Raw genomic sequence first — 17,248 nt, 5'->3', positions numbered from 1 at the left:
TTGCCTATTGTACCATCTGCCACTCTAGGAAGCATTGAGGGAACAAAACATTTGATTATTTTTACCGATGGGAACATACCGATAGGAGGAGGCCATTGAGCCTGTTCTATCATTCAATTAGATCATGGCTTCACTCCGCCTCCATGACCTATTATACCCTTACCCAAGAAATATGTCAATCGCAGTTTTGAAATTTTCAACTGACCCTCAGCCTCTACAGCTTTTGTGGGGAGAGAGTTCCAGATTACCACTCCTTTTTGTGTGAAGAAGTGCTTCCTGACATCACCCCTGAACGGCCTGCCTCTAATTTTAAGGTACTGCCCCCTTGTTCTGGATTCCCCCCACCAGAGGAAACAGTTTCTCTCTATCGACCCTATCAAATCCTTTAATCATCTTAAACACCCCAATTAGATCACCCTTTAATCTTCTACACTCGTGGGAATACAAGCCTAGTCTGTGCAACCTGTCCTCATAACTTAACCCTTCAATATCAAATATTTTCTGGTCACTGGTTCCTCTACTCTGTTGCAAGCTTAACTCTCCTACAAACTAAAAATTGTGCTCTTATGCATTCTGTGAATGGGAGAGAGGGCACCGGAGTAACAATCGCCCTTTTACATGGTATTATGTACAACCGTATTCTGCTTCCAACTGCAGAAGGCAGGAAATGGTGCACTGCAAATCACTTCTAAAACCCAGGGGCAATTAGAAGAAAATATCCTCTGGAAAATTCATCTCTGACGCATTTCAGGGAATTGAAGCCACTTCAGGAGATCACTCAGACCGAGTGTAATCTATAAATTCATTTTTCTCATGAATGTTGCGATCTCTGTCCCAGTCGGGAACCAGTCCAGCTCCTTCCTGAAGACCGGGACAGCACCCAGCACAACATGAAGAATGACTCGAGGAGTGTATTTAACATCAACCCATCGTTGACACCACCCCACCCCCCCCACACCTGCCCACTCCATATACTTCCAGTGCCACATAGATAGTTATACACTTTGATAAAATAGTTCTGTTTTTTAATAATTCAAATTTCATTTTATTTTTTAAATAAAGAATCATTCTCCTGCATTGCAACCATTCAATTTGTTTGCAATTTCAGCCTCAGAATGTAGGTACAATCTGAAACTCCTGCTGTAATCTGTCACACTGAACTGCAGGATAACTTTGCTCAAACTGTAACTGTCCCAAACTTCCTTCTGAACTTTACCTGTCTTGTGATGAAGTGTCTCCAAGATCCTTTCAGTGTTTTCTTCCTGATAATGTCACTCTGATTTAGGTGGAAGTGTGCCTGGAAGTTGACGAGCTTGCAGGATTATTGTAAATTTTTTTAATGACTTTTTACTCAATTCTTTAGAATCGCCCGATGAGACATCTGTAGAGCACGAGTCTGAAGATGATCTAAGTGCCTCAAGGACCTCTCTTGAGAGACAATCACCTCATCGTGGCAATACCACAATGCATGTTTGCTGGCACAGAAACACTAGCGTTTCAATGGTGGATTATAGCATCGCTGTGGAGGTACAAAACATTTTGAGATAAAATTGTACATCTGAATCTCTTGACAATGTGACGTGCAGATTTTTATATAGAAAAAAAGTCAATGAATTCCTTGCTAGTTAAAATAAAACTTGTCTCCCACTCCTTGCTTTCAAAATTCTGATGAACAGTGAGTTCCAGGCTAAAGCGCTGGGTGGGAATATTGTTTTAATAGAGGCGTTCAAAGATTAGATAGAATAAATTGAAAGAAACTGTTTCCACTGGCAGGAGAGTTGGTAACCAGGGGATGCAGATTTAATGTAATTGGCAAAAGAACCAGAGGGGGAGATGAGGGGAAATGTTTTTATGCAGTGAGTTATGATGATCTGGATTGCGCTGCCTGAAAGGGCGGTGGAAGCAGTTTCAATAGTAACTTTCAAAAAGGAACTGGATAAATACTTGAAGATTTGCAGGGCTATGGGGAAAGAGTGTAGAGGAGCATGACTAATTAGATAGCTCTTTCAAAGAGCTGACACAGGCATGATGGGCCAAATGGCCTCCTACTGCACTCTAGGGTTCTATGAAATTCCTCGGAGCTGCTGCAGTTCCCTCTGTTTATGCCACAATATGTCAAAATAACGGTGGTGGAATGGGAGCATCTTGGAAGAATTTCACGGCCAAGATCTTGAGCCTAAACTTTGTGTTATGTTCAAAACAAGGTCTCCTTTTGCTTTGTGCAAATTGTCGTCTCGGACTAATGATGTCATTGTTGATTGGGCAATGCAAGTTGCATGGCTGCAATCAACTCATGATACCTGAATAGTGACGACACAAATGTTTTCAGTAGAAATGAAGGACCATATATAAGATTTCAAACTTTAGAAAAACATGCTACAGAAACTGAACTGGATCAGCCATATAAATACTGTGGGAATTCTGCAGCGAGTAACTCACCTCCTGACTCCCCAATGCCTGTCCACCATTTATACAAGTCACAAGTGTGATGGAATACTCTACACTTACCTGGATGCTCTGCGGTTCCAACAACACTCAAGAATCTCAACACCATCCAGGACAAAGCAGCCCGCTTGATCGGCACCCCATCCACCTCCTTAAACATTCACTTCCTCCACCACTGGCACACAGTGGCAGCAGTGTGTACCATCTACAAGATACATTGCAACAACTCGCCAAGACTCCTTGGACTTCTACCCTTAGAAGGACAAGGGCAGCAGACGCATGGGAATACCACCACCTGCAAGTTCCCCTCCAAGTCTGGACTTGCAACTATATCACCGTTCCTTCACTGTTGCTGGGTCAAAATCCTGGAACTCCCTCCCCAACAGAGTTCAAGGTGGTGGCTCACCACCACCTTCTCAAGGGCAATTAGGGGTGGGCAATAAATGCTAGCCTAGCCAGCGACGCTCACATCTCATGAATGAACAAAAAGAGATGCTCTACTACTTGTCAGAAGTTTCAAAGTTTGCAGTTATTAACTTAGACTGGAAATATCTTTTATTACCAGGATGTAGTCTGACACAGAGCTTGGGGAGTTTTAAAAATGATCAGGAGTAGATTTGGAAAACATAACTTAACACAGCAAATTATGTGAAATAAGAGTGGATATATGTTATGATGTGGTTTTCAACTTGTTAAATACTAATAATTTCAGTTGCCTGACACTATTGGAGAGAGGAGGCAAAAATTAAGTGTTTAGGTCATTTTTTTAAACCAGTTTGGGAAAACTCCAAAACTTGGTTGTGAAGCAAGGATTCCTCCAATCTTCTTGAGTTGTTTTTGTTTAAACAAATGGCTGTGCTAGTTTAAACCAATGTAAAGTAATTTCCTAATCCACTGTGCCTAACTCTCTTACTCAATGTCCCAGGGACAAAATAAACAGCACGCCGAATAATGAATTTAGTTGGAAGAATTCCTTTGTCTCTCTGCCTGTCTGAAGAATCCTGTTTTTTGTGGAGTTCAAGCTGTAATTTATAATCACTTACTTTAGGGACATAAGAAATAGGAGCTGGAGTAGACCATTCAGCCCCTGGAGCCTGCTCCGCCATTCAGTATGGTCATGGCTGATCCTTGGATTCGGCTCCACTTTCCCGCCCGTTCCCCATATCCCTTGATTTCCCAAGAGACCAAAAATCTGTCTATCTTTGGGGAAACCTTCTCCTGCTTTCTGGAAACACACTGGTGTACATCCTTTGTGTTATATTTTAGTCGTTCTTCCCACACATTTTAGCAAAGTAATTCTCTCTGCCAAATGTCTGAAACTGCTGCACTCTCTGATATCATACTTACGGCACATCCTCCACAGTATTTCACCCGAACTGCTTCTGTTCTTCTCTGGCTAAACCAATGTTATTTTAATAATAATGTGACACATTCTTTAAATGGAGAACGTGCTATTTACAGGCTGGTTCATTTTAAAGGGTGACCAAACTGATGAGTTCCTAAACTGTTTATTCCTTATTGAATTATTCTGAATGTTTTTCCATTTGTTTCCTATTCATCTGGTCAAAATATGCTTGCTAAAGCTAGGCGATTGACAGGCCACCTTTTTCAGGGCAGTTATGTCAAGATGGACTCTTGGTTCATGCATCACCCTCCCTTGAAATATAAACTCTTCTATGTCCAATGGATATTAGAGCAATATCTTGGGCGTTTGTGCTGTCTGTCATGATTGGAGACTAGAAATTACTGTTGGCAGTCTCAACAGATGCATCCTTTAATATATTTTTTTCACAGTTTGCTGTCTGCTAACTTAATGGGGACGTTAGCCCACACAACACGGCAGCTAAAGGATTAGGATTAGAATTAGCTAATCGTATGATGATTTTAGTTACCTGATAGATGTCTTTTAAGATTATGTAGGGGTTTGATAGGGTAGATGTAGAGAAGATGTTTCTGCTTGTGGGCGAGTCCAAAACCTATGAAACATAAATATAAGATAGTCACTAATAAATCCAATAGGGAATTGAGGAGCAACCTCTTTACCCAGAGAGTGGTGAGAATGTGAAACTCACTACCACAGGGAGTGGTTGAGGTGAATAGCAGAGATGCATTTAAGGGGAAGCTGGATAAACACATGTGAGAGAAAGGAATGGAAGGATATGCTGATAAGAGTTAGATGAAGAGGGAAGGGAGGAGACTTCTGTGGATCATAAACACCAGCATGGACCAGTTGGGCCGAATGGCCTGTTTCTGTGATGTAAAATTTATGTAGCATTTTTGGCAGTAATTTCTAGTCTTTTGCATGGCACAGATCTGGCAGTTAGTTTAGATACCATGATTAATTTATGATATGGGCATGCTGCAACACTTTTTGAAAAGAAAATCACACAGATTCTAACTGAAATCTTGTAATAAATCCTTAAAATAAAATTGGCCTGGCTCCTTTCTAAAGCATTTTATTTTCCAGGCATCATGTCAAGATCTAACCCCCTTCTTGCTGCACATATTCGTGTGGACATGATAGCGAAAATTACCAACTCTGTTTAGTTTAGTTTAGAGATGCAGCACTGAAACAGGCCCTTCGGCCCACCGAGTCTGTGCCGACCATCAACCACCCATTTTATACTAATCCTACACTAATCCCACATTCCTACTACATCCCCACCTGTCTCTATATTTCCCTACCACCTACCTATACTAGGGGCAATTTATAAAGGCCAATTAACCTATCAACCAGCAAGTCTTTGGCATGTGGGCGGAAACCGGAGCACCCGGAGGAAACCCACGCAGACACAGGGAGAACTTGCAAACTCCACACAGGCCATATTTGTTTGGCCATATACCTGGGGCTTTCATCACACGACCTCCCACCTTCCACCACCCCACTCCCACCGTTGGTCAGCCAACCCCACCTTTCCACAGCCAATTGAAAAGCAGACCCACACTTCATTACTTGATTGGTTGCTTCGCAACTTCAGTCAAACCACCCTTTTTCTCCATTTCCAATTTTTAATTCATAATAGGCAAAAGTTTTCAAAGAAACTTTTCTCTTTAGAAAAAAAAAATTGTGAGCTTTGCTCGCAACAGTGCAAGGAGATCAACCTTCAATTCCTGGTGACTCCAGACAATCCTGGAGGGTTGGCAACCCTATTTGCAACTCATTCACAAAGCTGTTTGCCCGTCCTTACTCCCTGCATCGATTACAGTCCGTCTCTGTCTTCTCTCCCTTTGTTCTTGTTGCCTTGCTGATGTGATAGACGAAGTCTACGCTGTTAGTGATTCTGCCTCCTCTCTCCCTTGGGGACTAGTCAATAATCACCAGTCTCATACCGTATCTCACGTCTACTGGTGCAGGGTCTGTCTTTTTATGATTACTTCAGAGATATAGAGGTAGCAGTAAAAATACATTAAGCCAGCCAGCTGCCAAGCACTTGGATTTAGCAAATAAGACTGTAATTAAATTGCAAAACCCTTGTTTTGCTAGCTTTGTGATACTTGCTGTAATAGTTTGACCTGTCAAAACACAACTGGAGGCTCAAGTACACAGTCAGGCTGAATTTAAATTGCCCGCTAATTAATTGTTGTGTTTGAGCAAGAGGCTGGATATCGGTTTGTGGAATTACAAGGAATTTAAATTTAGTCACGTCTCATGAAATGAAAGCAGCTTTTTATTTTGTGGACTTTGATATCAGTCATAACTTATCTGCCTGACTTCAAAGTACAGCAGTAAGTTTACGTGAGGAATCCCACTGACCTGAGAATGTGACACTTCTGCTCATTGAAAAATCAATATAATGGGCTGAATATCTTTGGGCCTCAACGTCGGGATTCGTGGCGGGGCGGGGGCATGAATATTGCCTATTACGTAGTATGAACGTATATAAATTAACATACCATGATATATGGACTTTCAGCATCTGAACTGAGACAACAGGATGGCTTCACATGTATTCCACTACTTGACTGACTTCTGGCAAACAACATTTTGTAAAGGAGCAACATAATCTAGTTGAAGAGTTTTTCCCTTTAATTTCCTTGAATTGGTTGATGTGAAATCCTAGAATATTACTTCACAGAAGGAGGCCATTTGGCCTGACCTGCCTGTGCTAGCTCTTTGAAAGAGCTATCCATTTAGTCCCACTCCCCTGTTCTTCCCTCTTAACTCTGCAATTTTCTCCCTTCAAGTATTTATCCAATTCCCTTTTGGAAATTACTATTGAATCTGCTTCCACCGCCCTTTCAGGCAGCGCATTCCAGATTACAACAACTTGCTGTATGAAAAAGGTTCTCGTCATCTTCTCTGTCCTTGGGGGAGGCAGTGGCGTAGTGGTAATGTCACTGGACTAACAGTCCAGAGGCCCAGGCTAATGCTCTGGGGAAATGGGTTCAAATCCCACCATGGCAACTTGTGGAATTTAAATTCAATTACCAAATCTGGAATTAAAAAGCTAGTCTCAGCAATGGTGACCATGAAACCATTCTCGATTGTCATAAAAACCTATCTGGTTCATTAATGTCCTTTAAGGAAGGCAATCTGCCGTCCTTACCTGGTCTGGCCTGCACGTGACTTCAGCAATGTAGTTGACTCTTAAATGCCCATTGAAATGGCCTAGCAAGCCAGTTGTCAAGGGCAATTAGAGTTGGGCAACAAATGCTGGCCATGCCAGTGATGCCACATCACATAAAAGGATTTTTAAAAAGCAATTACTTTAAATCTGTGCCCTCTAGTTACCAACCCTCCTGCCCCTGGAGCCAGTTTCTCCCTATCAAAACCCCTGGTAATTTGAACACCTCTCTTAAATCTCTATATAACCTTCTCTGCTCGAAGAAGAAAATTCCCAGTGGAATAGTATTCTTTTTTCCATTTGTATTCTTCCCCATCCTCCTTTCTCAGCTCTCTCCTTAACACTGGAAATTTCCTGCCAATAAGGTGATCTATCGCTAGTGACACTGGGCAGTGAGGGAAAGGGTTAATCGTTTTCCTGCCATCTGTATGCAAATGTCTATCCTCCATTCACTGCCCTCCCACTGACAGTATGCCTAAAAAAAACAGGAGTTTCAACCTTAATCCAGAATAGGGTTGCCAGCTCTGCTTGGGTGTATTCCTGGAGGTTTTAATCTCACATCCACCTGCCTCTGAGTGCCCAACCCCCACACTCTCACCATTGATCGTCTAACGCATCCATCCTCACGGACCCCGCTTTCCCTTACCAATCTGCAAGTTAATAGATTCTTCATTACCTGATTGGATGATTCTTGACTGTCAGTCACTAGCCATTCTCGCACCCCCCCCCCCCCACCCCCCCCTCCATGTCCAATAGTTTTACAACTAGTAAACACAAGTGTTCAAAGAATTTTTTTTCAACACTTTTTATAAAAGCCTGCATGATTTTTCTCCTGGGTTTTGCTCACAAAAGTGTCCTGGAGATTACCCTTTAATTGCTGGAGTCTCCAGGGCAATCTCTGAGGATTGGCAACCCTCATCCAGAGTTGTGATCTACCCTAACCCTAGGCAAAATGGTCCAGACCAGCATTGTCCAACCTTTTCGGGCGGAGGGCAGCATTACGATTTTTGCTCAGCCCGGGAGGTAAGTGAGCAAATTTTGATAGATAAAGACATTAAAAATTTATCTTGCTAATAAAAACAACAACAGATGTGAATTTTTGTGAAGAAGCTTTAAATGAGAAGATTAATTTATTGACTTACTTTCTCGTCACTATATAGAAAACTGATTTAATGACATATCTGGCATTGCTTTTGCTTGTATAAGTAGTTAATCTCTGCCTGCAGACTTGTTGTAGCAATGCAGAGTAGTCTGGATAGATATCCATTTGTCAGGAGTGATCTTGATCTCTCTCTCTCTCTCTGTCTCTGTCTCTCTCCCTGTGTTTCCCACGTCTCTGTGTTGTTTCCCCCCCTGTCTGTGTTGTCCTCGCTCTCTGTTTCCCCCCCCCTTTCTGTTCCCCCCCCCCCCCTTTCTGTTTCTGCGCTGTGAAATTCCATCCAGCGGACAACACTGGATTTTGATCACAAATGGGATCCCTGGTTAGTCTTTGCCCCTCCACAGCCCAGAAGCACTAAGTACAACATTCTATTGCAACCCTGATTGGAATCCTCTACTCTTAATGATCCAGTAATAACTCTGAAAAGTCTGAGCCATGGGTTATGTCTGAAAACCAAAAGTGAAGCCAAATTCACAGTTCCAAACATGAATGGAGCAAAATAAATGAAAAATGTAAGCCAAAAATTCCATACTGTATCACTTGAGAACCAAGTGGAATCATGACCATCAAACAGAGAATACGACTGGCTTTCTGTAACTTGCATGAGCCAGAACATTTTAGCATTTTAAACCTAAGTAAGTTTAACCAGAATTAACTGTATACATTTTTTTTATTCTTTCATGGGATGTGGGCATCGCAGGCAAGGCCAGCATTTATTGCCCATCCCTAATTGCCCTTGAGAAGGTGGTGGTGAGCTGCCTTCTTGAACCGCTGCAGTCCTTGGGGTGCAGGTGCACCCACAGTGATGTTAGGAAGGGAGTTCCAGGATTTTAACCCAGCGACAGTGAAGGAACGGTGATATAGTTCCAAGTCAGGATGGTGTGTGACTTGGAGGGGAACTTGCAGGCGGTGGTGTTCCACCTGCTGCCCTTGTCCTTCGAGGTGGTAGAGGTCACGGGTTTGGGAGGTGCTGTCGAAGGAGCCTTGGTGAGTTCCTGCAGATACAAAATAGGGCTGGATACATAAACAGTGCAGAAGGATGATTTGCACAGGAGCTAGGATTAAAAGCATACATGGTCTGTCATCTGTAATAATTTTTTAAAAAGTTAATATAGATCTTTCATGTTTTGTTTTTTAAAAAAAAGTTTCATAAATTTATTGGAGTTAATTCACATGACTTAAACTTTGGCTGGGATTTTGTGAGGCGGGACCCTTGCTCCTGCAACTTTGATTTAAAAAGACCGGAGGATCGCTCCAGGGTTGGAGTTCACAAAAAGGCAGAGACGGGCTTTCCCCCGGTTTTCCAGCCTCGCGCTGGGAGCCCCGTCTCCAGCACAAAATCCAGCCCTTAGTTATAGAGTCATAGAGTTATACAGCACAGAAACAGGCCCTTCAGCCCATCATGTCCATGCCGGCCATCAAGCACCTAGCTATTTTAATCCCATTTTCCAGCACTTGGCCCAGAGCCTTGTGTGCTATGGCATTTCAAGTGCTCATCTAAATACATCTTAAATGTTGTGAGGGTTTCTGCCTCTACCACCTCTTCAGGCAGTGCATTTCCAGATTCCAGCCACCCTCTGGGCGAAATTTTTTTTCCTCAAATCCCCTCTAAACCTCCTTCCCCTTACCTTAAATCTATGCCCCCTGGTTATTGACCCCTCCGCTAAGGGAAAAAGTTTCTTCCTATCTAACCTATCAATGCCCCTCATAATTTTGTATACCTCAATCAGGTCCCCCCTCAGCCTTCTCTGATCCAAGGAAAACAACCCTAGCCTTTTCAGTCTCTCTTCATAGCTGAAATGCTCCAGCCCAGGCAACATCCTGGTGAATCTCCTCTGCACCCTCTCCAGTGCAATCACATCCTTCCTATAGTGTGGTGCCCAGAACTGTACACAGTATTCCAGCTGTGGCCTAACTAACATTTTATACAGCTCCATCATAATCTCCCTGCTCTTATATTCTATGCCTCGGCTGATAAAGGCAAGTATCCCATATGCCTTCCTAACCACCTTGTTTACCTGTGCTGCTGCCTTCAGTGATCTATGGATAAGTACACCAAGGTCCCTCTGACTTTCTGTACTCCCTAGGGTCCTACCATCCATTGTATATTCCCTTGCCTTGTTAGTCCTCCCAAAATGCATCACCTCGCACTTCTCAGGATTAAATTCCATTTGCCACTGCTCCGCCCATTTTACCAGCCCATCTATATCGTCCTGTAATCTAAGGCTTTCCTCCTCACTATTTACAACACTATTTCTGTAATGAGGTGACCAGAACTACACACCGTACTCAAGTTGTGGCCTAACCAATGAGTTTATACAGTAATGGGTGACAGTGGCAGCATGGTGGTAATAGCCAACAGAAGTAGCCTTAGTAACAGAGGGTCAGATCAGATCAAAATGAAACTGTACTGCTTAATAACAGGGAGTTGGTCACCCATTTCATTGCCTTCAATTGGAAAATGTATGAATAAATAAATATATTCTCTACATGAATAGGATCATCAAATGGTATTTCCTTGGAGTGAGTTGAGACTATTGAGCAATTATTTGTAACGAACCTTCCTTCAGCTTTTTATTTTGATGAATAATTATTTTACAGTCTTCCCTTCCCTTCAAGAAACACTAGCAATTCGCCTGAGTTCTTAAGAGACTTGAACTCGTTTCTCGTTCCACAGTTGAAATTGGGGATTGCCAACTCTGGATGCATTCCTGGAGGTTTCATCACATGACCACCTGTCTCCAACCATCCTGCCCATCAGATGGCCTTTCCCCATCCCCAGCTCCAATATTCTATTGCCAAATAAACAAAAGTGTTCAAAGGAAATTGAAAAAGAAACAATTTATTCCATGCCCTCGATTTTCTTTCTCCCCAGTATTTGCTGGTAGCAGTGTCCAGGAGATTAATCTTCAATTGCTGGAGACTCCAGGGCAATCCTGGAGGGTTGGCAACCTGAGTTGAAATGCCAATATCTTTAGCAGCAAGTTCTCCTTTGCTTAAAACAAAATAACGTGATTTTGCTTGTGGGCTGCATATTTGCCTACTTGGTCCTTTTTCTTTGTTGTAATATCCCTCTTGTGATCACCTTGTAATGTTTCATTTACGTTATGTCACTTTAATATTTGTGGTTTTCTCCCATCCCAGAATCAGCTGTCTGGAAACCTGCTGAGGAAATTCAAAAACAGCAATGGCTGGCAAAAGCTTTGGGTTGTCTTTACCAATTTCTGCCTCTTTTTCTACAAATCGCATCAGGTGAGTCACACTAGAGTAAACAAGTATTCAAGGCATTGAATGTACAATGTCCAAGGACAATGTCTTCACACCTGCATTACAGCAGTGACTGCAATCTCAAAATTACATCACTGGCTGTAAACATGCTTTGGGACGTCCTGCAGTGGCGAAAGGTGCAATATAAAAGTGAAACCTTTGAATATAAAAAGCATTTAGATTACTTTTTGTAGCTCCTTGCTTTATTTACCTACACCAACATGAATTCTGAAATTGAGGTTCTTTTTTCTGAGATTTCAAATAAAGGTTTCTTCCCCATTTTCCTTGCAGGAGGAATTTAGGCTTGTATTCCCTTGAGTATAGAAGATTAAGGGGTGATCTAATCAAGGGGTTTCTTAGATGTTGGTTTTGTACACTGCCAACTTATTTAATCTAGCCAGAGAAATTCTTAGTTTGTAGTAGTTAAACATTAATCTTTATTGCTTTACAACTATTTACACTCCACAGTAGCCTGTGTGACTCCTCCAAAAGTCATGCTGCGTCTGTTCTCGACTGTCCCTCATATGTGATCTCTGACATCATCATGGTAGGAGGTATTCTTTACATACACTCGAGATTAACCCTTTCAAACCCTTATATTACATAAGAGGTGATCTAATCAAGGGGTGGAAGATAATTAAAGGATTTAATAGGGTAGATGGAGAGAAACTAGTTCCTCTGGTGGGGCGGAACCTTAAAATTAGTGCCAGGCCACTCAGGTGATGTCAGGAAGCAGTGGAAATCTGGAACTCTTTCCCCCCCTCCCCCACCCCCACCCCCAAAAAAGCTGCTGTGGGGTGGCGGGGGGGGTCAATTAAAAATTTAAAAACTGAGGTTGATAGATTTTTGTTGGGTAAGGGTATTAAGGGTTACGGAAACAAGGCAGGTAGATGGAGTTAAGGTGTTGATCAACCGTAATCTAACTGAATGACGGAACAGGCCCGAGAGGCTGGGTGTTTTTGAGTTGCTGACGCTCTCACTTACAAATAAAGGTGCCTGCAACAAATCTGGCATAAACTGAAATATCACATCAGGCAGGAACAGCAGATCACATGAGGCAGTGTGAAGTGGGCGATTGTTAAACAGGCACCTGAATCCTGCAGTTTATTTTAAAAAAACATCAAAGTGAAAAATAAAATCAAGATAGTGAATCAAAATATTCCAGAGAAAGAAAAGAAACACTTGCATTTATGTAGCACCTTTCACAACCTTAGGATGTCCCAAAGTGTTTTACAGCCAATCAAGTACTTTTGAAGCAAAAACAAGAAATGCTGGATTCACTCAGCAGGTCTGGCAGCATCTGTGGAAAGAGAAGCAGAGTTAACGTTTCGGGTCAGTGACCCTTCTTCGGTACTTTTGAAGACTAGTTAGTGTTGTAATGTAGGAAACGCGACAGCCAATTTGCATGCAGCAATCTTCACAAGCCTCAATGTGATGATGACTAGATTTTTTTTTAGTGATAGAACATAGAACAGTACAGCAAAGTACAGGCCCTTCAGCCCACGATGTGCCGAACCTTTAACCTACTCTAAGATCAAACTACCTACATACCCTTCATTCTACTATCATCCATGTACCTATCCAAGAGATGATGTTGGTTGAAGGATATCTATTGGTCCAGGACACTGGGTAGAACTCGCCTGCTCTTTGAAATAGTGCAATGGCATCTTTTATGTCCATTTAAGAGGGCAGATGGGGCCTCAATTTAATGTCTCATCCAAAAGACAGGCATCTCCAAATACCAATAAATAATGAGGAAACCCAATGTGTTGAGTCTTTTTGTGCTTGAGTGGGAACCTCATCTTATCTATTGCTCATTGGGCAAAAAGAACAAAAATTTTGTGTTTGCTTATGTAATTGTCTTTGATTGTCTTGCATTCTTTAATCCTTTCTGCCTTCCCAGTCTTATTCTGCCTGTTTTTCACTCTCTTTCCCTGTTCTCTCTTGGTCCATTTCTCCACAGTTTTCTCTCTCTCCACAAAATGTTGGGTTTTCTGTTTCCAAAAAAACAAAATCATGGAAACATCAAATTGCATTCAGTGAAGTTTTATTTGTTTCCCAGAGGAAGAAGGTTTTGTTTGCTGCCTCTGACTCCACTGTGGATCTTTCCTTAGGATAATCATCCGCTAGCAAGCTTGCCATTGCTGGGCTATTCTGTCACCATTCCTGCAGAGTCCGATAATATTCACAAGGACTATGTCTTCAAGCTACAGTTCAAGTCACACGTGTACTTCTTCAGGGCTGAAAGTGAATATACATTTGAAAGGTGAGGCTTTCCTGCTGATGGGATTGGAATGTCCCTCATTATGCTACTTTTATGGTGCGAAGGTCCATTGAGTTTCTCTAACACAAAAATATTTGCTTAATATATGGCAAGGCTTCATGTAATCTATTGCTCTTATTAGTTGCTCTTGTACATTTACATAGATTTACGTTGAATGTACAGGACAAACAGGCCATTCAGCCAGTATTTATGCTACACAGGAGCCTTCATTGCCCATCTTAATCTCAACATATCCTTCTACTCCTTTCTCCCTTGTGTGTTTATCCAGCTTCCCCTTAGATGTGGTGTGCTTATAATAGATGAACTGGGAGCACTGGGATACAATCATGGGATGGAAGAAGTTCTTAAAAGTGGGTGACTTGAAAGCTATTTAGCACATCCCTATTTTCCTCGTCAGTTGTTAATTTACTTAAGGAAAATTAGCTATAAACGTCCATATTTCTTCTCTCAGACTCCGGAACAAGGCACAGCAATAGGTGAAAGTATCTGCTGTTAGTGCCTGCGCATCTATAAGCAATGCATTCTGCTGTAAAAAGTGAATAGTGAGAGTTGTTGCCATGACCACTTTTATTGTCCGTTCATAGTTGCACTGAAAAGTTGGTGAGCTGTTTTCCTGAACTGCTGCAGTTAATACACTATTGGTGTTCCCATGATGAATTTCAGTAGAGATTCCACAATTTTAACACATTGATACATTCCAAAAGAGAAACATCTGGAACCCTCACTTTGGCACTTCCGGGATGGACTTTTTTGGAACACTCTCCTTTGCTCACTTACAGGTCGCCAAATATGTCCAACTCACCAATTTCCCTGCCCTTGCTAATCTGTGTTGGCTTCTGCCCTTCAACACATTGACTTCAAAATACTTGGCTTCCTGGAGTGGAGTGGCAGCAATATGTCCAAGTTAGGATGGTGTGTGACGTGGATGTGACGGTGTTCCCATGGCATTGCTGTTCTTACCATTCGTGGTGGTAGAGTTTTGAGAGACGGATGGTGCTGTCAACGTAAGCTTGTTGTGCTGCCTCTGTGCACCCTGTAGACAGTATACCCTGCGGCCGCAGTGTACTGGAGATGGGAAGAATGAACATTGAGTCCAATGGCTTGATGTTTTGTCCTGAGGAATGCTGAACTTCCTGAGTGTTATTGCAGTTGCAGCCATCCAGGTAAGTATTCCCCACACTGTTGACTTAAGCCCTGTAGATGGAAGAGAGGTTTTGAGGGGTGACACATTACCAAATACCCAGACTCTCTGCTTTGCCCCTATAGTCACAGTGTTGATATGGCTGTTCCAGGTAAGCTGTTAGTGAATGGTGACGCTCTCCATTATTTTGATGGTGGAAGGCTGTGATGGTGGTGCCATTGAAAGTGAGAAGTTGTTTGGTGCTTTTGCTTTTCAGAGATGGTTAATACTTATTTAGCACTGATATTACTCTCAACTTCTCAGCCCAAACCTGGGTGTTGTCCAGGTCTTGCTGATGGCTGGCATAAGCTACTTCATTATCAAAGGTATTCAGAGAAATGTGAATATTCTACAAGAGTGGCAGAAAGTTAATGTGCAGGTACAGCAAGCAATTAGGAAAGCAAATTATATGTTAGTCTTTATTGCAAGGGGATTGGAGCATAAGGAGGAAGTCTTGCTGCAATTGCATAGGGCTTTAGAGAGCTCACACCTGGAGTACTTTGTACAGGTTTGGTCTTCTTACCTAAGGAAGGATATACTTGGTCCGGGGTGGAGGTGCAACAAAGGATCTCTAGATTGGTTGCTACCTGGGATAAGGGATGTCCTACGAGGAGGGATTGCATATAACGGGCTTATATTCTCTGAAGATAGGTACTTTAATTGAAAAATATACCTAGAGGACTTGACAGGGTAGATGCTAAATATCTGTCATAGGGAAAATGTTAGAAGTTATAATTAAAGACGTTATAGCAAGGCACTTAGAAAAATTCAAGATAATCAGGCAGAGTCAACATGGTTTTGTGAAAGGGAAATCATGTTTAACCAATTTATTGGAGTTATTTAAGAAGTAACATATGCAGCGGATAAAGGGGAACTGGTGGATGTACTGTACTTAGATTTCCAGAAGGCATTTGATAAGGTGCCACATCAAAGGTTATTGGGGAAAATAAAAGCTCATGGTGCAGGACATACATTTTGGCATGCACAGTGGCGCAGTGGTTAGCACTGCAGCCTCACAGCTCCAGCGACCCGGGTTCAATTCTGGGTACTGCCTGTGTGGAGTTTGCAAGTTCTCCCTGTGTCTGCGTGGGTTTCCTCCGGGTGCTCCGGTTTCCTCCCACATGCCAAAGACTTGCAGGTTGATAGGTTAATTGGCCATTATAAATTGCCCCTAGTATAGGTAGGTGGTAGGGAAATATAGGGACAGATGGGGATGTGGTAGAATTAGTGTAGGATTAGTATAAATGGGTGGTTGATGGTCGGCACAGACTCGGTGGGCCGAAGGGCCTGTTTCAGTGCTGTATCTCTTAAAAAAAAAAAGATTCGCTAGCTAACAGAAAACAGAGTGTCGGCATAAATGGGTCATTTTCTGGTTGGCAAGATGTAACGAGTGGTGTGCCACAGGGATCTGTGCTGTGCAACTTTTTACAAATGATATAAATTACTTGGATGAAGGGACCGAAGGTATGGTTGCTAAATTTGCTGATGACACAAAGATAGGTAGGAAAGTAAGTTGTGAAGAGGACTTAAGGAGGCTACAAAGGTATATAGATAGGTTAAATGAGTGGGCAAAGACCTGGCAAATGGAGTATAATGTGGGAAACTGTGAAATTGTCCACTTTGGCAGGAAGAATAAAAAAGAAGCATATTATCTAAATGGTGCGGGGTTGCAGAGCTCTGAGATGCAGAGGATCTGGGTGTCCTAGTGTATGAATCGCAAAAGGTTAGTATGCAGGTACAGCACGTAATTAGGAAAGTTAATAGAATGTTATCACTTATTGCAAAGGTAATTGAATACAAAAGTATGCTTCAGTTATACAAGGCATTGGTGAGACCACATCTGGAGTACTGTGTACAATATCGGTCACTTTATTTAAGGAAGGATGTAAATGTGTTGGAAGCAGTTCAAAGAAAGTTTACTAGACTAATACCTGGAATGGGTGGGTTGTCTTATGAGGAAAGGTTGGACAGGCTAGGCTTGTATCCGCTGGAGTTTAGAAGAGTAAGAGGCGACTTGATTGAAACATATAAAATTCTGAGGGGTCTTGACAGGGTGGATGTGGAAAGGATGTTTCCTCTTGTGGGAGAATCTAGAACTAGGGGTCACTGTTTAAAAACAAGGGGACACCCATTTAAGACAGAGATGAGGAGAATTTTTTTCTCTCAGAGGATCGTGAGTCTTTGGAATTCTCTTCCTGAAAAGGTGGTGGAAGCAGAGTCTTTGAATATTTTTAAGATAGAGGTAGATCGATTCTTGATAGGCAAGGGTGAAAGGTTATCGGGGATAGATGGGAATATGAAGTTGAGGTTACAATCAGATCAGCCATGATTTTATTGAATGGTGGAGC

At 42.2% G+C, this 17,248-nt stretch overlaps 1 protein-coding gene across 2 annotated transcripts in view; it reads left to right on the top strand.

Moving 5' to 3' along the window:
• farp1 (FERM, RhoGEF (ARHGEF) and pleckstrin domain protein 1 (chondrocyte-derived)) overlaps positions 1 to 17,248 on the top strand; it is a 274,704-nt gene that overhangs the window by 254,941 nt on the left and 2,515 nt on the right. For both annotated transcript variants that reach the window (XM_068034256.1, XM_068034255.1), the window contains exons 24-26: positions 1,364 to 1,527; positions 11,314 to 11,421; positions 13,551 to 13,702. In XM_068034256.1, the coding sequence (XP_067890357.1) occupies positions 1,364 to 1,527; positions 11,314 to 11,421; positions 13,551 to 13,702 (424 nt within the window). The remainder of the gene's footprint in view (positions 1 to 1,363; positions 1,528 to 11,313; positions 11,422 to 13,550; positions 13,703 to 17,248) is intronic.

This window comes from Heterodontus francisci, chromosome 6 (assembly GCF_036365525.1).
Source record: "Heterodontus francisci isolate sHetFra1 chromosome 6, sHetFra1.hap1, whole genome shotgun sequence".
NCBI classification, from domain to species: Eukaryota; Metazoa; Chordata; class Chondrichthyes; order Heterodontiformes; family Heterodontidae; genus Heterodontus; species Heterodontus francisci.
This window is presented reverse-complemented; position numbering and strand designations above follow the sequence as displayed.